The sequence below is a fragment of the Vanrija pseudolonga genome, chromosome 4, assembly GCF_020906515.1.
Source record: "Vanrija pseudolonga chromosome 4, complete sequence".
In the NCBI taxonomy this organism is placed as follows: Eukaryota; Fungi; Basidiomycota; class Tremellomycetes; order Trichosporonales; family Trichosporonaceae; genus Vanrija; species Vanrija pseudolonga.
Genome location: NC_085852.1, coordinates 1,881,868 through 1,906,271, shown reverse-complemented (window position 1 = coordinate 1,906,271; position 24,404 = coordinate 1,881,868). Strand labels below are relative to the sequence as shown.

The 24,404-nt window shown below is 62.0% G+C and overlaps 6 protein-coding genes across 6 annotated transcripts; 2 read left to right on the top strand and 4 right to left on the bottom strand.

Annotated features, from left to right (window-relative positions):
- Positions 1-305: 305 nt before the first annotated feature.
- Positions 306-3,526, top strand: SPAC1F7.11c_4 (putative transcriptional regulatory protein; the record flags this gene model as incomplete). Its single annotated transcript, XM_062772547.1, has 11 exons — positions 306-1,107; positions 1,142-1,203; positions 1,235-1,446; positions 1,484-1,772; positions 1,813-1,898; positions 1,934-2,007; positions 2,044-2,062; positions 2,098-2,647; positions 2,687-2,947; positions 3,314-3,372; positions 3,409-3,526. The coding sequence occupies 11 exons, from the start codon at positions 306-308 to the stop codon at positions 3,524-3,526; spliced, it is 2,532 nt and encodes an 843-aa protein (XP_062628531.1).
- A 310-nt stretch (positions 3,527-3,836) lies between these two features.
- On the bottom strand, positions 3,837-5,754 carry SPCC364.06 (Putative nucleosome assembly protein). The gene is made up of 4 exons (XM_062772546.1): positions 5,447-5,754; positions 4,502-5,192; positions 4,165-4,463; positions 3,837-4,105 (listed from the first exon to the last, which is right to left on the bottom strand). The coding sequence occupies exons 1-4, from the start codon at positions 5,651-5,653 to the stop codon at positions 4,061-4,063; spliced, it is 1,242 nt and encodes a 413-aa protein (XP_062628530.1). The 5' UTR covers positions 5,654-5,754; the 3' UTR covers positions 3,837-4,060.
- A 346-nt stretch (positions 5,755-6,100) lies between these two features.
- Positions 6,101-7,517, top strand: SPAC20G4.01 (ABC transporter domain-containing protein). Its single transcript, XM_062772545.1, has 5 exons — positions 6,101-6,306; positions 6,363-6,812; positions 6,840-7,045; positions 7,086-7,169; positions 7,361-7,517. Exons 1-4 carry the CDS (start codon positions 6,171-6,173, stop codon positions 7,134-7,136), a joined length of 843 nt encoding a protein of 280 aa, XP_062628529.1. The 5' UTR covers positions 6,101-6,170; the 3' UTR covers positions 7,137-7,169; positions 7,361-7,517.
- A 177-nt stretch (positions 7,518-7,694) lies between these two features.
- On the bottom strand, positions 7,695-9,100 carry SPAC29A4.13 (urease accessory UreF-like protein). The gene is made up of 3 exons (XM_062772544.1): positions 9,028-9,100; positions 8,174-8,962; positions 7,695-8,099 (listed from the first exon to the last, which is right to left on the bottom strand). Exons 1-3 carry the CDS (start codon positions 9,068-9,070, stop codon positions 7,810-7,812), a joined length of 1,122 nt encoding a protein of 373 aa, XP_062628528.1. The 5' UTR covers positions 9,071-9,100; the 3' UTR covers positions 7,695-7,809.
- Positions 9,101-9,915: 815 nt separating this feature from the next.
- On the bottom strand, positions 9,916-12,351 carry LOC62_04G005981 (uncharacterized protein; the record flags this gene model as incomplete). Its single annotated transcript, XM_062772543.1, has 1 exon — positions 9,916-12,351. The coding sequence occupies one exon, from the start codon at positions 12,349-12,351 to the stop codon at positions 9,916-9,918; it is 2,436 nt and encodes an 811-aa protein (XP_062628527.1).
- Positions 12,352-15,807: 3,456 nt separating this feature from the next.
- pyrABCN lies at positions 15,808-23,498 on the bottom strand. The gene is made up of 3 exons (XM_062772542.1): positions 22,932-23,498; positions 16,361-22,893; positions 15,808-16,283 (listed from the first exon to the last, which is right to left on the bottom strand). Exons 1-3 carry the CDS (start codon positions 23,257-23,259, stop codon positions 16,245-16,247), a joined length of 6,900 nt encoding a protein of 2,299 aa, XP_062628526.1. The 5' UTR covers positions 23,260-23,498; the 3' UTR covers positions 15,808-16,244.
- Positions 23,499-24,404: the final 906 nt, after the last annotated feature.

Below are 24,404 nucleotides of genomic sequence, written 5' to 3'. Positions count from 1 at the left end.
CGCCGAGTTAACCCCCCCCCCCCCCCCCTCCTCCTCCCTCCTCATTCTCCTCGACACCGCAACTTCCTACTCCTGCCTTACATTGGCCACCAAGCACCACCACGCGAAACATGATGCCTGCTCTCCAGTCCCCCCTCATACTATCGTCGATCAGTCCAACCCCAGGACCTCGAACCCCCCCCCTCCCCCTGGTTGCGTCCAACATTTCTCATACCAACAACTCGCATCAGCAGCTCCAGCAGGTGCAGCGCACGCCGCCTGCCCCTCCGTCTCCGTCCCTATCTCTCCCCCACAAGCCGCACCCAATGTCCCGCCCGTACGAGCCACACCGCGCACACTCTGATCCGCCGTTCAAGCGCCGCGGGCGGCAGGCGACAGCGTGTACAGAGTGCAACCGCCGTAAGCAAAAGGTGGGTGGGTGGTGGGGCTTGGCTTCCCGCAGCACTCACACACACGCCCAGTGCAATGGCCTCCGCCCTTGCCACCACTGCTCACGCCGTAACCTCGGCGACGAATGCCGCTTTCCCGACAGCCGCGCACTCAAGACACCAGGCACCTGGGGACCAGGTGGCAAGCACCCCCGGTCCGACGACGACGACGACCTCGACGACGAGGACTCGGAAGCCGAAGCAGGGAGCGGCGGCGGCGGTGGGGCGCACTCGTCCCGTGGCTCTGGCCACTCGCACTCGGGCAGCACGAGCAGCATCTCTGAGGGGATCCACGCCATCTCCCCCGGATCGCACCACGCGTCGCATGCCGGCTCCAGCTCGCAAGGGGCAGCGGCAGGGGTACCGCCCGGAATCGCGACCCCGCGGAACCGCGCGCATCTGCACCATCCATCGCCGCTAGAACCATTCCCGTTTCGGCGCCCCCAGCCTTCTCCCGGGCACGCGTTTGCCCTCCCGCTGTCCTTTGACCGCACTGATCCGGATGAGCGCGGCGTCAAGTGGAGCAAGGATCCACCTGGGCCCAGCGGCCACCACCAGGAACGCGACACGCTGGCCAAGCAGCCCCAAAGTGGCACTGCCAAACACGACCACACATTGATGCAGGAGGGCGGTGCGCCGGGTATCGGGTCGCTCGCGATCGAGGGAAGTGGCGTTGAGCGTGAGTGGTTTGCTGGGGTTTCGCTCACACCCAGGCCAGTTTCAGTTCTACGGCACGAGTCACTTTGGCCCGCGCCTTGCGGCCCAGGTCATGAACGTGAGTCGCATCTTGAGCTTGCTGACACCAGGTCGTTGGCAAGGTCACACTCAACAACAGCGCAGATATCAGCGACTCGCAGTATGGACGCGGGCACAAGCGTCAGGCGCGGCGTTTCGGCGACCTCACAGCGGCGGTGACGGACGGGTCGATGGTGTACCATATCCGCCAGCTAGACGGGCAGGTGCCCAACCGCTCGTTGTGTGAGCGATTCACGCGCGCCTACTTTGACAAGTACAACGAGTGAGTGTGGCGCCGGACAGAGAAACGCTAAATACAGCCAAATCGACTTTCTCTACAAGCCTGACTTTTGTGCAAAGTACGACACGTTCTGGCGGATCCGTGGCGAGTTTGAGGACCTCAGCAAGATTGATATCCGGTGGTTTGCGCTGTTCCACATTGTCCTGGCCTTTGGCGTGCTCCTAGACAGGGAGGCGGACGAGTCGGGCGATCTGCTCGAGGAGAGGGAGGAGCTGAGCCTCCGGTTGTTCCTGAGCGCCCGGCGCGCCCTCTCAGAGACTTCTAGCTTTTGCGGCGAGTCGGTCGACACTGTGCGGGCGTATGGTTTGGTGAGTGAATTCCAAGGAACGGCGGAATGGCTGACTCCAGCTCTCGCTCTACCTCATTGTCACGCGCCGTGTGCCAGAAGCATGGCAGACGATTGGGGCAGCGGCTCGCGCTGCCCAGGCGCAGGGGTGGGTACGGGGTTCCGTCCGCACTAACCCATCAGAATGCACATTGACGGCGAGGTATGGCGCAGCGTCGACGGCAAGGAGGCCGAGCTGCGTCGGAGGCTCTGGGCTCGTAAGTTGAGATCGGCATGACTGAGCTGATACCCAGAGCTGTATATCCTCGATCGGTAAGTGTTTTCGTGTCAACCGTGACTTACCCCAGCTCCATCTCCCTCTTCCTCGGCCGCCCACTCGCGATCCAAGACGGGGGCTTCACCATCCGCCTCCCCGCCAACATTGACGATGACGAGCTCCCCTTGGTCCCGCGGCACAACTGGCCCCTGACGAAGATCACGAAGTCGACCTTTTTGATCCTGCACTACCGCCTCGCGCAGATCATTGGGCGCATTCAGACCAACTGCTTCGGGCTCGGCAGGCGCGAGCACACCGAAGTCATGGCATGCGAGCGTCTCATGCTCGACTGGTCGGCCAACCTACCGCCCGTGTTCCGGCTCGACGCCCCTGACAAGTCGATGGACGAGGCGCACCCGTGGCTTGGATTCCAGCGCCAGAGCCTGTCGTCAAAGTACTACCAGGCGAGGATTTCCTTGCACCGCCCATACCTCCTCACGCAGCTCAATGACCCGGACATGAGCTCCGAGCTGCGGACGTCGCTCGACGCGTGCGTCTTCAGTGCACTGGCTGAGCTCTCCCTCCGACTCAGCATGCGCGAGGTCGACGCGGATCCATTTGACCGGTTCAAGTGGATGACGGTGAGTGCTTTATTGTCATCTCACCTTGCTCACGCCCAGGTCGCCTCCGGCTTCTCCCCCGCCACAGTCGTCGGCATACTTCTCGCCTACCCCAAGCGTCTCAAGCAGTTCAACTACGCGCACATCCGCGCCCTGTACACCGAGTACCTCGAAGTCGAGCGCAAGACGACACGGCGCGATGAGTCCCTCGAGAATGAGATCCGCGTGCTCGACATGATCCTGCAACATGCCGACGCCGTCGAAGGGGAGATGGCGTCGAACGGGGGCGACCTGCCACGGTCCAGGATCCACAGCCGTGCCGTGAGCCGCATGTCGCGGCGGCCGAGCCCGCGGCCCAGTCTCCCTAGCCCAGTCAAACTGCACCACACCGTGCCGGTGCCAACCGGCCCAGCCGCCGGACCAAGCGCCACGGTCTACCCACCGCCACCACCACACATGATATACCCGCCACCGCCTACCGCCTCACTCCCCCTCGCCACGACTCAAGCGGGCCCGTTCTTCTCCCCTGCCCCGATCCCGCTGCAGAACGTGTACCCGACCCCAGATTTCAACCCCATGATGCCACCAAGCACGCCGCACACCACGACCCAGCCCCTCGCCCCAGGGCCACTCACACCGCAAGCAGTCCTCTCACCGTCCCGCCTCGTGCTGCCCCCCACTTTCCAGACAACACCGGGCGGACTGCACTCCACCCTCTTGCCCTTCCCGGCCAGCACGGATGACTGGTGGGTCCTCCGCCCGCCGTCTGACCCGAGCGCCAGCGCATTCCCCACCGCCGACAATGTGCCCGCGTGGGCAAACCTCCTCGACCACCTCGGTGAGCCACCCCCCGAGCCGTCCCTCCCGTGGACTGGCCAGGTGTTTGACGAGTACCAGTGAGATTAGGATTCATTCTGTACCTACTTGTCCGCGTTGTATGTACTCTGTCGCCACGGCTTGCAGGCACAATTGAGCGCCTCGAGCTCATGATCAGCCAGCCTTCTACCGCCGGCGTCTGGTACTGTACCGGCCGCCACTGACGACAAGACGCCACAGTTTGTGTTGTCGTTGTCGATGACCCACCCACCTTGACGCAATGCCACCTCACTCGATGGTGCCTTGCAACAAGCTCACGCACGACCCTGCACAGGTACAGTCGCGATTGCATCATTAGTAGAAGCAGTAGCCACCCTCGCGCACCCGCCCCCCGCCAGTCGTGATCGATTTGCATTTAAGTAAACCTCAGCGTCCGCATCACGCGGGTATCACTAAGGGGTGTAGCACGTGCGAGAGAAGGAAACGTTGATGGGAAGTGTGTGGGGGTGGGGGTTGGATTGCAGCTGACAGCTGACGCTGCCATGAGGTCGAGACACTATCTACGGGGATCACCGGGGGAGGTATACATGCAGGAAACGGGGGGTCCGGGTCGCGCATTTACTGCTGCTTGCACTCCTGGTTGTCACCGGCGGGGGCACCCTCCTACTGGACGGAAAGAGGGTTGGTCAGTGACTTGAAATGTGAGTGTCGGGATTACGCACCTCGTCGTCCTCGTCATCCTCAAAGTCCTCGTCGTCGTCCTCAAACTCATCCTCGTAGTCCTCCTCATAGCGCAGAGCCTTGCCGGTGAAGTAGTCGACGGCACGGGGGATGATCTTCTCCTTGAAGTCCTCGCCGAGCTGGTAGTCGACCTCGAGGCGGGCGTCGAGCTCCTCGAGCTCCTCCTCGTCGACGTCACCCTCCTGGAGCTCCTCGCGCGTTGGGGGCTGGGGAGGCTTGAAGAAGTTGAAGAACGAGTCGGTGGGGACGACCTTGCGGACGACACGGGTGCGGCCCGAGGCTACACATCAGTGATCGTCCAACACACCCCAGACTCACTCTTGTTGCGCTGCTTCTTAATCTCAATCTTCTTCGTGAGGTCCTTGTCCTCCTTCCACTTGATCTCGTAGCCCTCGGCCTTGTCGTAGACAAAGTCGCCACCGTAGCCGACCTGCTCCTGGTAGTAGTAGGTCTTGGTGAGCTCGGCGTCCTCGAAGAAGGCGTTGGGCGAGAAGGTGAAGTGGAGCTTGAAGCCGGGCTGGGCGTCAAGGTACGAGAGTCGGATGTCGGTGAGGTGCTGGAGGGCCTCCTCGTCCGTGTCGGTGATGGTCTCGGCAACGGGAATGTGGTTCTTGAGGGCGGTGAGCCAGAACTCGGGGATACCAGTGACCTTGGCGTCCTTGCCGTCCTCGGTGATCTCGGTAACGTGGGCGCCCTCCTCCTCCTCGTCGTCCTCGTCGTCCGAGTCGGCATTCTGGCCCTCAGTCACCTCCTCGTCGGTGGGCTCGACCTTGCCGGCAATGATCTCCTGACGGCGCTCGTACAGGGGGTTGTACTTGGCGAGGAACTTCTTCTCAACCTCGAGGATGGCAAGCTGGAACTCGCTCTCAATCTTGGCGTGCTCGACCTGGAGGCCCTTGAGGCCGTCGATACGCCTGCGAACATTGGGGGGAAGCGAGGCAAGGTAGCCCGAGTCGCGGCCGATGAGAGCGCCGAGCTTGTGCTGGGCAAGGGCGAGGAGGGCGGGGTTCTGCACGCGGTCAGGTCAGCGAAATGATCCTTTAACCATGTCATCCACGCATCGCACGCGCCCGCTGCGACGGCTTGTCACGCGCCAGCGCGAGAAGAACCGGTGGCACGAGTTGGCCAAGTTTTGCAAGCGTTGCGCTGCGCTAGGGACGCGCGTGTCCTGGGCGCCGGCGCGCCATGCGCGCGCGCGGCGCGCCTGTGTGCGGGTGGCTGGCCGCAACGCCAAATTTACACGACGACGACGGTTACACTCACGCTGGCAAGCAAGCTGGCAGGGTTGACGCCAGTCACGTCCTCGCCCTCATCGTCCTCCTCGTCCTCGGCAACGTCCTCGACCTGGGGCTTGCCGAGGCCGGCGGGGCGGTTGGCGAGCACCTGCGTGGCGAGGGGCGTGTTCTGGGGAGTCGGCGCGACGATCGACGACTCCTCCTGGCGGGGCTTGATGTCCTGGGACTGCGACATGTTGTCGGGGGTGGGTTTTAGAATAGAGGGGGGAGAGGGATGAAGAGGATAAGGAGGGATGTACAGGTGGTTGTAATTTCGTGGTTGAGTTGATTGGGGAGTGAGGGGGAGTGAGTGAGGGGGAGTGAGTGAGGGGGAGTGAGTGAGGGGGAGGAGGGGTAGGAGCGCGGCGGCAGCGGCGAGTGCAGCGGCTGACTGGGTGCAGCCAGCCAGCGCAGTGTGGAGTGGTGGCGCGGCGCGCGACGACCAAGCTGCGTGCGCTGCGGCACTGGCACGACGACTGGTGGCAAAACATCACGACCCGACGGAATCAAAATTCTTCTGACCACGTGGCAAAACCACTAACGCCGTCGAGCCGGCATGTGGCGCGGCGAGGGCCGTCCTGCTCGGCTCGCTCGGCGTCGCGTACCGACATATGATCCGACTTGCACTCCGTCCACCTTGAAATGTCGTGATCTCGGCGTCTCAAGAAAACACACTGTACCCCTCAACCCAAGCTCACCCACCTACTCACACAATGACTGCCGACATCCCCGCCATTGACTGCCAGGACCTGACGTTTGCCTGGAAGGACGGCGACGAGCCCGTGCTCGAGGACATCAACCTCAACCTCGTCAAGGGCGACCGCTGCCTGCTGCTCGGTGCCAATGGAGGTGAGCTGCGCGCGAGGCCGAGGCCGACGCGATGCTGATACTGACGACGACCACAGCGGGCAAGTCGACGCTCCTCCGCATCCTCGCGGGCAAGCGCCTGACCAAGACGCGCAACTGCAAGATCCTCGGCCAGGACGTGTTCATGAACCCGCCCGGCGGCGTCGTCTACCTCGGCACCGAGTGGAGCTCGAACCCGGTTGTGCGGTCTGATATTGTCGTGTCGCACTTTCTCGACTCGGTCGGAGGCTACCGCCACCGCGAGCGCCGTGACCGCCTCCTCGAGATCCTCGACGTCGACCTCGACTGGCACATGCACCAGATCTCGGACGGCGAGCGCCGCCGCGTCCAGCTCTGCATGGGCCTCATGACCGAGTGGGACGTGCTCCTGCTTGACGAGGTGACGGTGGATCTTGACGTGCTCGTGCGCGCCGACCTCATCGACTTTTTGGTCCACGAGTCGGAGACCCGTGGCGCGACGATCCTGTGTACGTCAGCTGTCGTCGTCAGTGGGGAGACCAGCTGACACCCCGCAGACGCCACGCACATCTTTGACGGCCTCTCCAACTTCCCCACCAAGGTGTGCCACATCCAGCTCGGCACGACGCCCAAGCCGCTGCTCACCTGGGGCCCGGACCACCCCGACCTCTTCAACACTGCGCTCGCCTGGCTGCGCGAGGACCGTGACCTGCGCCGCGTCAAGGAGGCTGCGCGTGGCCGTGTCCGCGGGCCCAAGGCCGAGGTGGGTGAACAACCCGGGTGCGATCTTAACCAACTCCCAGACCAAGAACGCAAAGACGTTCTTCGAGAAGTACGACTACAGCCGTCATTAAGCGCAAATAGACGCAACACTACACCCACAACTTGTGCGTCTACCCACCAGCCACACCCGATGATGATAAAATCTGGTAATCCGCACGCACCCCGCCGCGAGGTACACCGGCGCGCGGGCAACCGCTGCCGGTGGGGTGCGGGAGGGGACGTAAAGGCGAGACTGAGGGTGTGGCTGGGGCTGGCTTCGATGGACGATAACGACGACGCGAAGCTGACATCTCAGTCAACACTGTTACACCACCACCAACTGTTGTCATACACTGACACGCTGTACATCAACTGCACGCATTGTAGCATCAACTGCATGGCATCGCATAGGAAGAAACTAGAAACTACATAATACAACACACAATCAAGAGAAAATAGACGTAGAAATGCATCGCAATTCATCTTGTGCCAAGTGCAACGAGCGCAGCGAGCCGCTGAGCGGCCCCATGGGCGCGTCAAGTGAACAAGGGGCCTCGTCGAGCGTCAAACCGGCTCTGTGTACATGCCATGTGTGGTCTACTGCTGGTGTCGGCGTGGTGTCGACGCCAGCTTGCTATTGTGTTTATATGGGTTTGTATAGGCCGCCACCTGTGTCCTCTCTCCTCCCCACTCCCCTTCGAACAGCCATCCCCCCGCGCTTCGCTGCTCGCCAGCATGCCTACGCCTCGCTCCGCTCGGCGTCGGCTAGCTGTTGAATATCCTCGAGTGCTGCAAATCATGCCTAGCGGCCAGAATCTCGCCCAGCGGCCAAGTCGTCGCAGGCCCATGCTCCGCCTCGTCGGCCCAGCTCCAGTCGGCGTCGCCGGCCGACTCGCCCGGCCCGGCGGGCGACGCGCCCGTAGTCTTCGAGAGAAGGTCGCGCATGGGGTGCGAGAGGAGCTGCGTGGAGAGGTACGGCCCGATGATGTTCAGCCGGACCGCCGAGGAGAGGAGGGCGCGGGTGTGCGTGAAGGTGTATAGGTGGAGGGATGTTTCTGGCGGGGTCAGTGGTGTGGTGGTGTGGTACGGTGTGTGGCAGAGCTGCTCGCTTGCTCGCTCGCACACTCACCAAGGTCCATGCCCAGCGCGGCAGTCACGACACCCCAGCACGTAGCCAAGTGACCCGGCGCGAGCCCGCGGCGAATCCGATTGCGGTACCCGTCGACCAGGTCACGCACAGCGGCGTCGGCAGCGCTCTCGAACCCCGGCGGCGCGGACAGGCCGCGGAAGTAGAGGCTGAGGGTCGCGATGCCCTGCGCCTTGGACGCGCGGCGGGCGACGTGGCTGAGCAGGGTGGCCTCGTGGGCCTTGTCGAGGGCGACGAGCGCGTCGACGCCAGCGCCGGCGTCCGCATCCCCGGCATGCTCACGCACGATGGCCCACCCGCGCGCGACGTAGAACCCCGTGCTGGCGGCATAGTTCTCCACCTCGGCGTCGGCGAACCCCACGAGCGCCGGGCCGGCCTTGGACGGCCCCATCGCTGCCGCGCTGCTGGGGGCCGCGAGCTCGGCCGTGCCCACCGCGCTCGTCTGCCCCGGCGCGTACGGCTCCGCCGCGCGCGGGCGCAGGAACCCGTGCTTCGCGTACGACTCGAGCCCGGACGACGCGACGAACCCGCCCGTCGGGAGGTTCGAGTCGAGCAGCACGTAGAGGAGGTGCTGGGCCGTCGGGTCGAGCAGGGCGGCGGCGCTGGCGCTCGCGCCATTCGACGTGCTACCGCCGTTCGTCGCGCCGTTGGGCACGCCGTTTGCAGCAGACCCGTTCATTGGCGAAGATTGCGATCCCGACGACACCGCCGAGCCCAGCCAAGACACCGCTGGGACGCCGCTGCCCACTTGTGCTGGTGTCGTAATGTGCGCTGTGAGGGTGAGTGAATGAGTTAGATCTCGGCGCTTGGCACGCACACTGCGGCCGCCGACTTACCCTCGCCGTTACCGTTGACTTGTGCTGTCGCTACCGCTGCCATTCGTGTCGTGTCGTTTGGGTTGGAGTCAGGTCGAGGGGAAGGAACGACTACGGGTGGGCGTGCTCGTCGTGGGGCCGCTGGGTGATATGGGGATGGGAGCTGGGAGCCAGCCGCGATCGATTACATCTGCCCATCGGTGCCGCGGGGGGAGGGGGCCGGATAGGGAAATTTCGCGGTCCCACGCGCCTGCTCTTATCTTGCTTGTTGCGGATAACTCGGATGTGGGAGCGACGAGTTCACAGTTCCAGGCACGAGCTACGCGGCGCAAGACGGGGCGGGGCGGGCTGTTGGGGCGACGACGTACGCGGGGGCAGAGGTGTGGGAGTCTCCCACTCTGCGCACCACATTACAAGTCACACGCAGGCAGACAGGCAGCCAGGCCAGACAGGCAGGCAGGCAGCGTAACGCGTGACGCAAAGAATAACTCACGACGACGACGACTACTGCATCACCACCGGCGGATCGCGGCATCACCGTGCCGCCCCGTCGTCGGGTTCCACGTTCGTCGGGGCCAACCGACTCACCGTGGCAACCGTGTCACTGCGTCACAACCACTAGCGCCTCCCTCTTGTTCGTGTTCGTGTTGGATCAATGCATACATGGCACCCTGGCCCCGGCCCTTGTACTGCCGCGCTCTACGGATGGTATGATAGTGGTGCAGTATTAAAAACGGAAAGAATGTCCAGAGTGAGGGAGACTGATGGGATGGGGGATGGTGGCGGTGGTTGGTGCTGTACACCGTGTGCGGCAGAGCGCAAAATGACATCTACAATTGGCGAGGGGGAGGGGTTTAACAACAGGGATAGGATGGGTCGTTTCGTTTTTTCGTGTCTTGCGCGAGTAGGCTAGCTCACGGGGCGCTCACGACGGCGGTGAGACACCTGAGGGGGCGGCGGCTGGGCGTACATGGCCGTCATGCGCGACACTGTAGCAGGGAATTGGGCGTGGTAGACGACTCCAGGGGCGGCCACCGTAGGCGCAGGGTACATGCCTGGGTGACTGTAGACAGCCGGCACCACGGGGACCGGCGGTGCCATGCCATACATGCCCAGGCCCATGACGCTCGCGCGGTGGTGAAGAGCCTGCGCCGTGGGGTCGTATTGCGACACGACACGACGGCGGTCGGGTTGCGGCTTCGAGTGGGGTGAGGCAGGGAGCGAGGTGGCCTCGACCGTCGGCTTGCGACGGTCACCCTTGGCGGTGGCAGCCAAGGTGGCGCTCGAGGCACGGTGGCTGAGCTTGGGCCGCTCGACGTGGGGCTTTGTGGTCAGGGAGATGGACGAGGCTCGCGCCTGGCGTCGCTCCTCCTGCTGAGCGGCTTGCTGCGCCGCCTGCCTTTGAGCCGTGGCACTGAGCGTTGTGGTCGAGCTCCGCTTTGTAACAGGGCGTTGTTGAGGGCCGCCGACGACGAGCTGGCTCTGGCGGCGTTTCTCTGCGCCCTCTGCGCGGCGCTCAACCTCTCCAGTACGGCTGAGCTCGCGCCGCTCGCGAGCACGTGTGATTTCCTCGAGGGCAGTGCTGTGGTTGAGGAGGCGAGAGTCTCGCACGGCACGCGCCGGAGCAGTTTGCGTACGCTGAACTGGTGGTCTGGTGGGTGCCGGAGCAGCCATGGCGACAATCTTCTTGGACGCCACGGCAGTCTCGTCTTCAGTGTCGAGCTCCTCGTCAGAGCTGTCGTCCCAGGTCGACACCTTGGGGCGGGCGGTGCGGAACGACGACTTGGGGGGTGATCTCGGGGGCGACTGCGTGAGGGTGACCTGGGGAGCGGATTTGGGGCGAGTGGGAGCGGCGGGTCTAGTGATGGTGGTGCGGGCGGGGGCTGGGGGGTCGGGGTTGGCGACCTTGAGAATGGGCTTGGACAATGAGCTGTTGCCGGTTGAGCTGCGAGGAATTGGCCAAGTGATCGGACAGTCCTCGGCCTCGGAAAGGGCCAAGATGTACTCTGAGTAGTCGAGGTCCCAAATAGCATAGCCTGGACGGGCCATGGTGACGTGCGAGCAGCCACCATCGGAATCAAACACGACGGTTCGCTCCTCAAACGGCCGCCGCGAACAAAAGTCACGCACACCCCTCGGCCGGAGGATTGTGCTGTGACGCTGGGCCTTGCGAGGGCGCAGAAGCTCCTTGGGGGCCTCACCACTGTCAATCTTGGCGATCACACCACGGACGCCAAGCGCCAGACGAAGACCACCTTGGGCAGGTGAGAGCTCAGAGTTGAAGGCCTGGACGACATTTACGCTCATTGGGAATACACGCTTGGTAGCGGGAATCGAGAAGGCAACCTCATCGGGCAGGTTGGCATGCTGGCGGGTGAGGAGAAGCGCGAGTGGGTGGGGGGAAGGCATGCGGAGGGACGAGAGCTTGGTGAGGGAAAGGCGTCGAAGCGCCACGACCGATCGACCGGCCTCGCTGTCGGCAGCGATTACCGTCTGCGGTTCGGGGATCTCAGGAGTGAGATCGAGAACGCTGGCACGGGGCGACTCGAGAAGAGTAGTACCAGGGTCGCCACGAAGTCCGAGGAAGGAAACGCGCTTGCTGCCCAGCCAGTCACGCCAGCCACTTTTCGGCGCCGCAGACTTGTCCGTGAGCTGATTCAGGGCGTCGAGGCGGGCACTGGCGGCGTTGATGTCCAGGGGTGAACCGTCACGAGGTGTTTGGACGCCATCGCACGAGCTGTCTGACGAGGTTGCGCTGCACATTGAGTGGGTGCGGGTCGAGATTGGCGTGTCCTCGTCGGGCAAAGCGAGCGAGTCGGTTGACGAGGCCAAGGACGCGGTCATCGACTTGCGACCGATCATGGTGCGAAGGGTGCTCTTTGCTGGTGGGACGGGCGCTGCTGCTGCTGCCTTGCGTGCCACAGTTGGCACAGCCTCTGATGGCTCTGGCTCTACGTCCTCGTTTGGGCTCACAGGGGGGTTGGAGGCCAAAGGGGAGGAGCGACGACGAATGGCACGCGCCGAGGAACGCGCAGGTCGCGGGGGCGCAGTATCCAACGGCAATGGCTCTGCTGTGGGGACAACGTCCTTTGGCCTGTCTGCTTCGTTGAGCTCGTCGTGGGGTAGTGGTGTGGGCTGCATGTAGTTCCAGATATCATCGTGGGGGTCGAGGAGGAACGCGTTGAGGCCAAACGGATCCCTCGAGTGTGTCGACCCTGGAAACGTGGGGAATGGCGAGTACGTGTTGAGGATGGCAATGGCCTTTGGGTCAAAGTCGGCGCTGAGAGTGCCAGTCTTGACGGGTCCCAGCTGGGGCGGGACCCGCAGAGACTCGACCTGGGTCATTGTCGATGTGTTTGCGTGTTGTGTTGTCGATCACACACACTTGAGGCTGGTGTGCGTGCAGGCGCGGCAGCAAGCTGCAAGCCGTGTGTGAGGACGACGGGGAGGACTAGTCGCGCGGCACGCGGCACGTTTTGACGGAAGCGGTAATCGAGATCCCAACCAACCTGGATGTCGTTAGCAACCGGGTTTTGTCGCGCGCGCGATGTGTGCTGCTGTGCCAATGCAGGCAAAAAAGTGGGGAGAAGAGCGATAAGATGTAGCAGAGAGCGAGCACAGTGCTCTTGCGCACAGCGGCGATCGCGATGTTATTGCAAGCTGGGATCGCTCGCAACTTGTTGCAACAACACGGGAAGAGGCGGAGAGGGGGGAAGAGTAGGTTTGGGCGGGTGGCAGGGTTGCGAGGGGAAGAGTAACGTCGCCCGTCACGATGTAAAAAAATGACGCCCGGACGAGTGCTCGTGCAGACGTGCACGACTGCTAGGAATACTCACTTGTGCGTTGGTATGCTGCCCGTCGTGTCGACTAGTTGATATAGTGTTGAACGACTGCTGCGCGTTGCGAGCACGCTGCACACGCTGCTAATTCTTTTGGATGAAGATCGACCAGCAAGGTGTGTCGGATCTGCCCTGATCTAAATGAGGCAGGCTAGAAAAAGCAGTCGTCGGCGGCGACAGCTGTTGAACGTGTTAGAACGAGTGTGTTGTGGTGTGCATGTGGGAGAGAGTGTGGGTGGTGGTGGTGATGAGGAGGAGGAAGAAGAAGAAGAACAAGATGCACGATGCGAGTGATCGCCCGCAGCCTAGCTAGCTTTGCATTGCTGCGTGCGTGTGTGACGTTTATGCGACCATGGCCGAGGGCCGGCGCCAGGGACAAGAGGCGATGTGAACGTGTGTGTGTAACCTGAATCGGCGCGCGGCGGGGGCGCCGTCCGTCCACCAATCGCGGCTGCACTACTAGGGCCCACGACCGACGACTCACCTGTGCAATGCGAAGAATGGGGCGGGCACTGACAGAAGAATGATGCACGAGCCAGACGTTTGTGCGCAGAGTCGTGGTGGTGGTGATAGTTGGAAGTGTGTGGTTAAATCAAAAGTGATTTGGGTAACTGTCCAGTGTCCGTTCGGCTCAACGAGGCAAGTGCGTGCTCAGAGTCCTACGCTACGGGGAATGTTGCCGCAGTGTGCCGCAGTGATGCAGTAGTGGTAGCCAAGATGATGGGAGGGAGGGGGACAGGGGCAGTGTTACGGGAGCTGGGTGATGCCGGTGGGTGGGCAGGATGAAATGTGCGTCGGAGAGGGGGAGGGCGTGTGTCGGGTCCGTCGTCGTCGATCCTATGTTGAGGTGGTCGTAGTAGTCGCCGCACGCATCGGTGTGTGCTGTAGTTTGTGACCAGGGAGGAGGCAAGGACGACGCGAACTAGGGGGAGGAGAGAGGGGGGGAGGGGTTATGAAGGGGTAGTTGAAGGCTCGACGACGGCGAGAGAGAGAGAATCGACAACTGAAACGCGGCGGGCACACCGGGTTGATTTTGCGACGAGCAGCAGCAGTGGTGATGCTGGTCGAGGTGGTGGCGAAGCGAGTGTGCTATTGCTGCGGTGAGCCCCGTCGTCGCTAGCTAGCTAGCTCGTTTCGCTGGTCCAGGAGGCAGGGATATCGGGCGAGGGTTTCAAAAGGGTTCTTGGACAGGACCGAAAGCTTGTTGCGTGCTGCGTGCGTGTGGATGATGAGAAGGTCTATGTCTCTGGCATCTGGCACTGGCGTACTGAGCGTTGTCGTTGCCGCAATCCGCGGCAGGAACAATGGCTCGGCATCGAGGCATGGCATGAAGGTAGTAGCCCTGGTGGCCTGGTGAGGGCTGCAGCAGCGGCTGTGGGAGCTTGGTTACGGCGGCAGCAGCGGCGGCGGCAGCTGCGGCAAGGCCAAGCGGCAAGGCTTGCGGGGCTGCAGGCTGCAGGCTGCAGGCTGTATGCACTCTACAATCCTCGAGCTGGCTGGCTGGCTGGCTGCCAAAATGAACAGACCTACTTGATAGGGTGAAACGAGGCGGTGAGGTGCAATGACGGCGGCCGCGGTGCTGCCAGCCAAAACTCAGTCGCCACTCTCAGTCTCAGTTGTCTTTTGGCCCGCGGTTCCTGGCTGATCGCGCCTCCCCGAACCCAACCTGGATCACATTCCCTGGACATTTCAGCCCCTGGCGACGACCGGGCGGTCGGGCGGGCGGGCGAACGACGGCGGCCACGGCCAGCTGGCTATGTACGGGCAACTCTCGAATGCATCCCTGGCATATCCTGGCGGGGTAGATCTGGAAGTACCAAGCGACGCACGCACGTCCTGTAGCGACATGAGTCGCCGCAGCAGATGTGAGCTTGTACAATGCACACTGGGTGACGCAGAATTTCATGCACGCAGCAGCGCTAACGAGCACGAATCTCAATGCAAGCACCCACCCACCGGCAACGGAGGCGGGCGGGCGGCCAAGCGGCCCGTCCGCCCGCCGCCCACCAGCGGCAATGTCCAGCTGACTCCGACATCAAGGCCGGTGGCTTGGCCGGTCGAACAAGCCATGTCAGCTGGCTGATGCAGCCGCAGTACTACTTGCATTATGCATCGGCCTGCTGGCCGTTTGGCTGCCTGCCTGCCTGCTTGCCTGCCTGCTTGCCTGCCTCGCAGCCCAGCCCAGCCCCCGCAAAGAGTAAAAAGGACGCCAAACTCCTCCAAATAGATTTGCAGACGTCATCTTGCACCTCCCGTCGGTCTGTCGCGCAGTCGCCGCCTTCCACTTCGGGATGTGTCGCGACGACTTGCCGACTTGCTGTGAATCGTGCCATCCATGACCGGCCGCCACCGTCGTCGAGCAGGGCAGTTCCAACGGTGGTGGGGTGTGCTCCACCGCTCCACAATCATCATGTCTCGCCATCTCTTGCATCGTCGTCGTCGTCACCTTGTGTCTGTCGCCACCGCACCCACCATCGGCAGCGGCGACCAAACCCCGCACCTTGGCCGCGGCTGTGAAAGCGAAAATCACACGCGGGCACACAGCGTCGCACCCCCGCATGCTGCACAACTTCACAGCTGTTGCATGCCGCTACAAGGCCCGCTGGGCCCGATTACACAGGGCAGGGCAAGCGTTAATGGAAGCCAGGCAAGCTGGCTCAGGCGCTCAGGCACGAAAATCAATGTTGGTAGAGAGAGAGAGACGCGGGGCGCGGGGGCAGGAGGCCAGCGGCATGGCACGGTGGCACAAGTGTCGTCGCACACCCCAGCCAAGCCAATATAGCGTTTCCCATGGACACGTCGTCATCCCACCCACCCACCACTGCTGCCATTCCTGTCGGACGCCGGTGGCAAAGGCAAGGCAAGGCCAGCAACCCAGTGGCACCTGACCCAATCTCACCCGCCACTCGACATGACATGAGACCGCTACCGACACAAACCACTGTCGGTACCGTTGCCACCAGCCCGTTGACTCTGAGACCTTACGACAGCATACGCAAGCAGTTACGCAAAAACCAAGTTTCATACCCACGATACGCAATACAACACGACGGGCCACGGCCATCACACGGACATCTACCACTGCTACAACACGCCGCTGCCTTGGCCCTACGGAATACGGAATGTTCTATACATTACGTCCAGAGTCGCCGCGAGCGACGGCGACAACCACCGCAACAACCCACCGCCCATTCCAGCCCCGGACCTAGAAACCGGTGGGTCGTTGCTTGGTTGCTTGGGAACCGATGCATTTTCTTTTGCGGATAACTACTAAAGTGGCATGCCACCGAGGAAGCTCTAGAGCCACTTTTGGAAAGATTGGTAGCGAGGGGAGAGGGGGATATGCGATTCAATGTACACGGAGCTGGGGTAATAATGCGGGGTAGTACCACGGCACGTCTATGCGCCGAGGACCATGGTGAGCAGCGCCATACGAATCTGCGTGGCATGTTAGCAACAAGGTACACCCGTGGCCCGTTGCCGCGGAATAACGACATGGCGCTAGCCGTACTCACGAAAAGACCGTAGCGCATCTGGCGGAAGTAGGCAGCACGACGGCTGTCAAAGTCGACCTCGGGGTCAATCTCGTTGAGACGAGGAAGAGGGTGCATGACGATTGCACTCTCCTTGGCACGCTTGAGGACGTCGTGGTTGATGACATACATGTCCTTGACGGACTCGTACTCGGCAATGCTGTCGAAGCGCTCCTTCTGAACACGAGTAACGTAGAGCACGTCCGAGTGCTCGATAACGTCGTCCAGGTTGTGGTACTCGGCCCAGCGAATGTTGGCGCGGCTCGCCTCCTGCTTGACGTAGTCGGGCATGGCGAGCGAAGGTGGCGACACAAAGTTGAGCGTCACGTCGTAGAGCGACAGGAGCTTGACGAGCGAGTGAACAGTGCGGCCGTTCTTCAGGTCACCGATAAGAGTAACGGTGATACCGTTGACGGAACCCAGCTCCTCACGGATGGTGAAGACATCGAGGAGCGACTGCGTGGGGTGCTCTCCGATACCGTCACCGGCGTTGATGACGGGCACAGGGCTGCTCTTGGCGGCCGTCTTGGACGAGCCGACGTCGGGGTGACGGAGCACAACAGCGTCGGCGTAGCAGCCGACAGTGCGGATAGTGTCCTGAAGCGACTCGCCCTTCTGGACAGACGAGCGCTCGGCAGTCACCTGGACAACCTCACCACCGCAGCGCTTCATGGCCGCCTCGAACGAGGTCGAGGTGCGGGTAGAAGGCTCGTAGAAGAGGGTGCAGAGGACACGGCCACGGAGAGTGTCGACCGAGCCCTGGCGTTCGACCTGGGTGCGCATCTCGGACGCAACGTTGAAGAGCGCGTGAAGGTCGTCGCGGCTGAACTGCTTGACCGACAGGATGTGGCGGCGCGAGAAGGCAGCGTGCGACTGGAGCGAGGGGAGGGCAGGGAGAGGCGACGTGGCAATGGGCTGCGCGGCGAGCGACATGAGCGAGGGCTGCGAGGCCGCCGACTTGAGCTGGAGGCCCAGAGCCGGAGGAGGCGACTGGAGCGAGATGCTGGGGCGCTGCGCACGCGAGAACGAACCACGGCCGCCGGCGGCAGGCTTGCGAGGGCCCGAAAGCGAAACATCGCGGCCAAGGGGCATTGAGAAGGCAGTGCCGTCGAGGACCACCGAGTGGTTGTTGATGACCACACGGTGGACGCCACCGCTGATGGCCTTGCCCTCGAGGGGCGACCACTCGTCACCCTCAAGGTCAAAGGTCGACGAACGGTTGACCTCGACCTCGACATAAGTCTGAGGCTGCTCAGTGATGTCGAAGATGGTGCGGGGGTTCTCGCTGAGGCGAGTGGCAATGTCCTCGAGGGTGAGGCGGCCGTCGGCGACAGCAGAGAGGAGGAGAGGGAGAGTCTCCTCGACACCGCTGGCAGCCGAGACCTTCTTGCCGAGAGCCTGGCCAAGCTCGTAGGGCAGGACACCGACCGAGAAGACGTCGACGTGGGCAATGTTGTCCCAAAGCGCCTTCTGGTCCGCCTCAGTGGGGAGGATCTTAGCGGCCTCAGGGAAGTCCTTCTGCGAGTAGAAGAGGGCATAGACCGAGACGTCGCAGGTGACCGCAAGACCCTTCTCCTTGGCGAGCGAGATCAGGAGGATGTCCTCGCGGGTCGAGACCGAAGCAATGTGGATGCTGCGGTTGTTGAGCGACGCGAGGAGGAGGATCGAGGCAAGGTCGGTTCCACGAGCGTCAGTGACAATGGGCTTGTCCTGGGGCCAAGCGGCAAAGTGCTGGGCGACGCTGGCAACCTTGTTGACCGAGCCGAAGAAGTTGTTGAAGGGGATGAACAGCGCCTTGGCACCGGCGTCGATAGCGTCCTTGAGGCGCGACGCGTTGTCGGCAGTGGCAGCGACCGAGAAGAAGTAGTCGCAGTGGGCCGAGCCCGAGGCGTTCTGCTGAGCGCGCTGGAGTGAGATCTCGTCCTCGACGGCCGAGTTGACTCCCTGGGGAACCATCTGGACGACCGAGAAGCCACCGCGGATGGCAGCCTGGGTAGCGACGGCAAAGTCCTCGGAGCCAGCCTCGGCGGCACCAGGGACAAACGACTGGACCGAGATGAGACCAGGGAAGGTGTAGGTCTCGTGCGAGGTCTTGTAGTCGACCGAGGTGATGTCAAACGTGGGCTTGCGGATGATGGCCTCGATGAAGAGCTTGGCATTCTTGACGTTGGTGATCAGAGGAATGGCAAAGTCGACGGCCATACGACGCGAGCGGTAGCCCTTCGAGATGTACGAAGCGGGACGGCGGAAGCGGTTCTTCGAAGGCAGGTTGATGTAGAGGTCGATCATGTTGTTGCCCAGGTGCTGGTTGAGCGAGTACTCGGCCTTCTGGGGAGTGTCCTCGTCCTCGCCGAGGTTCTCGAGGTACTTGACAGGAATGCCGTGCTCCTGGATGAAGTCGGCGGTACCGGCGGTGGCGAAGAGGTTGTAGCCCATGCGGTGAAGCTTGTGGACCGAGGGGAGCATCTCGAGCTTCTCCTTGAACGAACCGATCGAAAGGAGGACGTTCTTCTTGGGAGGACGGATACCGGTCGAGATGAGAGCCTTGAGGTAGGCGTCGTACTTGTCCTTGCCAAAGCAGGCAACCTCACCGGTCGAGGCCATCTCGACACCGAGGATGGGGTCGGCACCGCTGAGACGCGAGAACGAGAACTGGGGGACCTTGACACCGACGTAGTTGGGAGGCATCTTGATGTCGGGGTAAGGAGAGACGGGGAGGCCGAGCATGACCTTGGTGGCCATCTCGATACCGTCGATGCCAGTGACCTTGGAAACGAAGGGGAACGAACGCGCAGCACGGAGGTTGCACTCGATGACCTTGATCTCGTTGTTCTTGGCGATGAACTGGATGTTGTAAGGACCAGTAACGTTGAGGGCAGCGCCAATCTTCTGGGTGGCAATCTCAATCTTGCGGATGGTCTCGGGGTCGAGATCCTGAGGGGGGAGGATGAGGGTAGCGTCACCCGAGTGAACACCGGCGTTCTCGACGTGTTCCGAGATGTAGTGGATGACCATCTTGCCGTCCTTGGCGACGGCGTCCATCTCGATCTCCTTGGCCTCCTCGATGTACTTGGAGATGACAACGGGGTGGTCGCGCGAGACGGCAGCGGCCTGGTTGAGGTAGCTGTGAAGGTCGTCCTCGGAGTAGACGACGTTCATGGCGGCACCGGAGAGGACGTACGAGGGGCGGACAAGGGTGGGGTAGCCGACCTTGTCACAGAAGGCCTTGGCCTCCTCGAAGCTGGTAAGCTCCTTCCAGAGAGGCTGGTCGACGCCAATCTTGTCGAGCATACGCGAGAACTTGTAACGGTTCTCGGCAGTGTCAATCATCTCGGGCGAAGTGCCGTAGATCTTGACGTTCTGGCGGTGGAGAGCCAGGGCAATGTTGTTGGGGGTCTGACCACCCATGGAGAGGACAACACCCGAGGAGCGCTCAATGTCGTAGATGTCAAGGACGGTCTCGAGCGAAATGTTCTCAAAGTAGAGCTTGTCGGCCTCGTCATAGTCGGTCGAGACGGTCTCGGGGTTGTAGTTGATCATGATCGTCTTCATGCCGTTCTCGCGAAGGGTGCGGATGGCGCGGACAGCACACCAGTCGAACTCGACCGACGAACCGATGCGGTAGACACCGGAACCAAGGACCATGACACCGTGGTCCTTGAAGTCGACGTCGTGCTGCGAAGCATTGTACGTCGTGTAGAGGTAGTTGGTGTACGCAGGGAACTCGGCGGCGACCGTGTCGATCTGCTTGACGAAGGGCGTGATGCCGGCCTCGACACGGAGACGGCGAACAGCCAGCTCGTTCGAGTTGAGGGCCTTGGCGATGGCACGGTCCGAGAAGCCGAGCTGCTTGGCGTTGCGGAGGAGCTCGGTGGGGACGGTGGCAGCGGAGAACTTGGCGATGACATCTTCGGTCTTGGAGAGGCGCTCGAGGCGGCGAAGGAACCACTTGTCAATGTTGGACATCTTGTTGAGCTTGTCTACCGAGTAGCCACGCTTGAGAGCGGTGGCAAGGGCGAAGAGACGCTTGTCGGTGGGGTTGGCAATCTCGTAGTCGATATCGTCGACCTCGATGTTGGCGTTCTCACCGAAGCCAAGGAAGCTGTCGTCGATGCAGCGAATGGCCTTCTGGATGGTCTCCTCAAAGGTACGGCCAATGGCCATGACCTCACCAACCGACTTCATCGACGACGAGAGCGCAGTCGAGACGCGGTTGAACTTCTTAAGGTCCCAACGGGGGATCTTGACGACGCAGTAGTCGAGCGAGGGCTCGAAGCAGGCCGTGGTCTTCTTGGTGACCGAGTTGCGGATCTCATTGAGAGGAATGTTGAGACCGAGCTTGGCGGCGATGAAGGCCAGGGGGTAACCGGTGGCCTTGGAGGCGAGAGCCGACGAACGCGAGAGACGAGCGTTGACCTCGATGATGCAGTACTCCTTGGAGTAGGGGTTGAGCGCGTACTGGATGTTGCACTCGCCGACGACACCAAGGTGGCGAATGACGTTGACAGCCGTGGTACGGAGCATGTTGTAGTCGGCGTCCGAGAGAGTCTGCGAGGGAGCGACGACGATCGAGTCACCGGTGTGGATACCGAGAGGGTCGAAGTTCTCCATGTTACAGACGGTGATACAGTTGTCCATGCAGTCACGGACAACCTCGTACTCGACCTCCTTCCAGCCCTTCATCGAGCGCTCGACAAGGACCTGGGGCGAGGTGGCGAAAGCCTTGTTGCAGAGCTCGACAAGCTCAGCCTCGTTCGAGGCGAAGCCCGAGCCGAGACCACCGAGGGCGAAAGCGGCACGAACAATGAGGGGGTAGCCGATGCGGTTGGCGGCGGCGATGGCCTCGGGGACGGTGTTGGCCGACGAAGACTCGGCAGACTTCTCCCCAATCTCCTTGAGGGCCTTGTCGAAGAGGTCACGGTCCTCAGTGGTGATGACGGTGTCGATGGGGGTACCGAGGACCTTGACGCCGAGCTTCTCAAAGTCGTCCTTGAGGGCGATACCGACTGAGAGGGCGGTCTGGCCACCGAACGTGCAGTAGATGCCGTCGGGCTTCTCGTGCTTGATGATCTTGGTGACAAACTCGGGGGTCACGGGGAGGAAGTAGACCTTGTCGGCAAGACCCTTGGAGGTCTGGATGGTGGCAATGTTGGGGTTGACCAGAATGGTGTAGATACCCTCCTCCTTGAGGGCCTTGATGGCCTGCGAACCAGAGTAGTCAAACTCGCCGGCCTGGCCGATGGAGAGACCACCAGAGCCGAGGACGAGGACCTTCTTGACGGAAACGCGGGGGACGCGCTCCTTGTGGGCAGCGAGCTCACCGCCGGGCATGTCGATCGAGACAAGGCGGCCCTCGGCGGCAGTGGCGACGATGCTCTGGATGAACACGTCGAAGAGGAACTCGGTGTCGCGGGGACCGGGAGCCGACTCGGGGTGGAACTGGACCGAGAAGAAGGGCTTGCCGTTCTTGCCCATCCAGATACCCTCGTTGGAGTTGTCGTTGGCGTTGACGAAGAGGGGCTCCCAGCCCTCCTTGAGGGTGGAGACGTCAACCTCGTAACCGTGGTTCTGCGAGGTGATGTAGCAGCGGCCCGAGGTGGTGCAGGTGCAGGGCAGGTTCATACCACGGTTACCGTACTTCATCTTGCGGGTGCTGGCGCCCGAAGCCAGGGCGAGGAGCTGGTGGCCAAGACAGATACCGAAGATGGGGACCTTGGAGTTGGCGAGAGCGACGCGGAGGTGCTCGATCGTCTTGGTGGCCATCGAGGGGTCACCGGGACCGTTGGAGATGAAGAGACCGTCGTACTTGCCGGCGTCCTTGTTGAAGTCGTAGTCCCAGGGGACGACCTTGACCTCGACACCGCGCTTGCGGAAGCAGCGGATCTGGTTGTACTTGATACCGACGTCAACAGCGAGGACGCGGATGGTCTTGCCGGTCTTGGGGTTAAGGAGGGCCTCGCCCTCGGCAGTGTAGACCACGGGCTCCTTGAGCGAGACCTTAGCAACAAGGTTGGTCTGGTTGGGGTCGGCGAAGGGAACAACGTCAAAGTTGTTGATCCAGTTCTCGTCACCGGCGTCAGAGCCGGCGGGGGCGAGGCTGCCGAGGAGCTTGCCAACGAGGCCCTCGCCAGAGACAGGACCGGTCTTCTGGGCGAGGACACGGGCAAGGGTGGAGCCACCCTCACGGAGCTTCTTGGTGATCATGCGGGTGTCGAGACCCCAGATGGCGGGGACGCCCTGCTCCTTGAGCCACTGGCCGAGGCTCGACTGGGCGAGGAAGTGCGAGTAGCTGGGGTGGTAGTTGGCGATAACGAGCGCGGCAACGTGGATACGCTTAGACTCGAACTCGGCGGGGATCTTGTCAAAAAGCGACGAGCCGTCGGCGTCCTGGCCGATGGCAGCGACGTCGGCCTCACGCTCGGGAACACCGTAGTTGCCGACGAGGGGGTAGGTGAGGACGAGGATCTGCGACTCGTAGGAGGGGTCGGTGAGGGACTCGGGGTAGCCGACCATGCCTAGAAGGTGAGCATTGTGCCTTGGCCTCACAACTAACCAGTCTGGAAGACACACTCTCCCGAGATGCTCTTCTCGGCGCCGAACGAGTGGCCCGAGAGGGCGAGGCCATCGGCAAACTCGAGGACGGCGTTGCCCTGGCCGTACGAGTCCTTCCACTCGGTCTCGCCGGCCATGAAGTCGACACCACGGCCCGAAGCGGGGGGGTAGAGCGAGCCGGAGGGGATGGCAAAGTTGGACGCGGCGAACGCAATGGGGTCCCGGGTCACGGTCATGCGGGGCGAGGTGACGGGCACCGGCGAGCCGGGGTTGGTCTGCTGGCCAGCAGAGGCCGGGGCCGGCTCGTCGTGAGCAGCGGGGGCGACCATGATGTCTAACGTCGGGGTACGACGGACGGGAAAAGTTTCAAGAAGAAGGAGGGGGGAAGAAGGAAAGTGGAGGTGCTCAAGAAAATGTTCGTGCACTTGGGGGGAGGGAGTGATGTGATGGGCGGGGCCGACGACGAGGTACGCGTTTGAAGGCGAGTCGTTGTTTTTCTTGTCTGGTCTGGCTTGGTTTTAGTCTTGTCAGTCAGTTGGCCACCGCTTTTGAGGACTGGTGCTGCTAGCAAGCAGTTTCATGCAGAAAAGAGAGAGAGAGGAGAAGAGAAGAAGGAAGAGAAGAGATGTTAGGTGTGTAGGGGTGTATGGCGGCGCGCGTCGCTGGCTGGCTGGCTGGCTGGCTGGCTGGCTGGCTGGCAAGTGACGCCTCGAGTCTGGCCAGAGGACTGTCACCACCGAGTAAAAAATCCTCGAAAAATTTGATCCCGTCCAGTGGCCAGTGACGCGCGCTTCTGCTCTTCTACCCACTCGCACTCTCTTGTGCGTCTGCCCAGGCTCTGATAGTCCCTGGCTTGTTTACCTTTTGGCGTGCAAGAATCCCTTTTAATCAATCGGGGGTGGCGAGGGCGAGCACCGAGTCACCGATAGCCGTGGGGTTAGGTGCGAGCACTACCTACCTGCCTGCCACAAGCGCTGAAGATTTTGTGTACAGTGTGCCACTTGGTACCATCATCGGCTATTGTCTCACATTGTAATCAAGCAACAGGAAGTGATGGAAGCTTGATCACTCTGATCCGACGCGTCCCTCCAGTCGTTGCCATACCGTCTGTGCGCTAAAGGAATGCCTTGTCGTTGCACAGGCCGCCCGTCGAGAAAGGTCAAAGGAAGAGTCTAAACAACGCGTCATGCCCGGAGTTTGCATTGTGGCATGTGGTGGAGATGCATCAGTCTCCGTGTGGTGCATTGATGTGGGCTTTTGGTCCCGTTGATAACTGGTGGCTCTTCCCCTTGCTTTTACCCCTTGTTACCCCTTGATGCTTTGGCCGGGAAATGCACCCACAAGAGTGGATTGTAAGGGAAACCTGAAGGGCTTATCTGGGGGACGCGTTTAACCCGGTTGCCACACTGAGCGGCTCACCCAGGTGTACCAGTGCCACTTGCCACTGTCTCACTTTGGGTGGGCCCTGGATGGC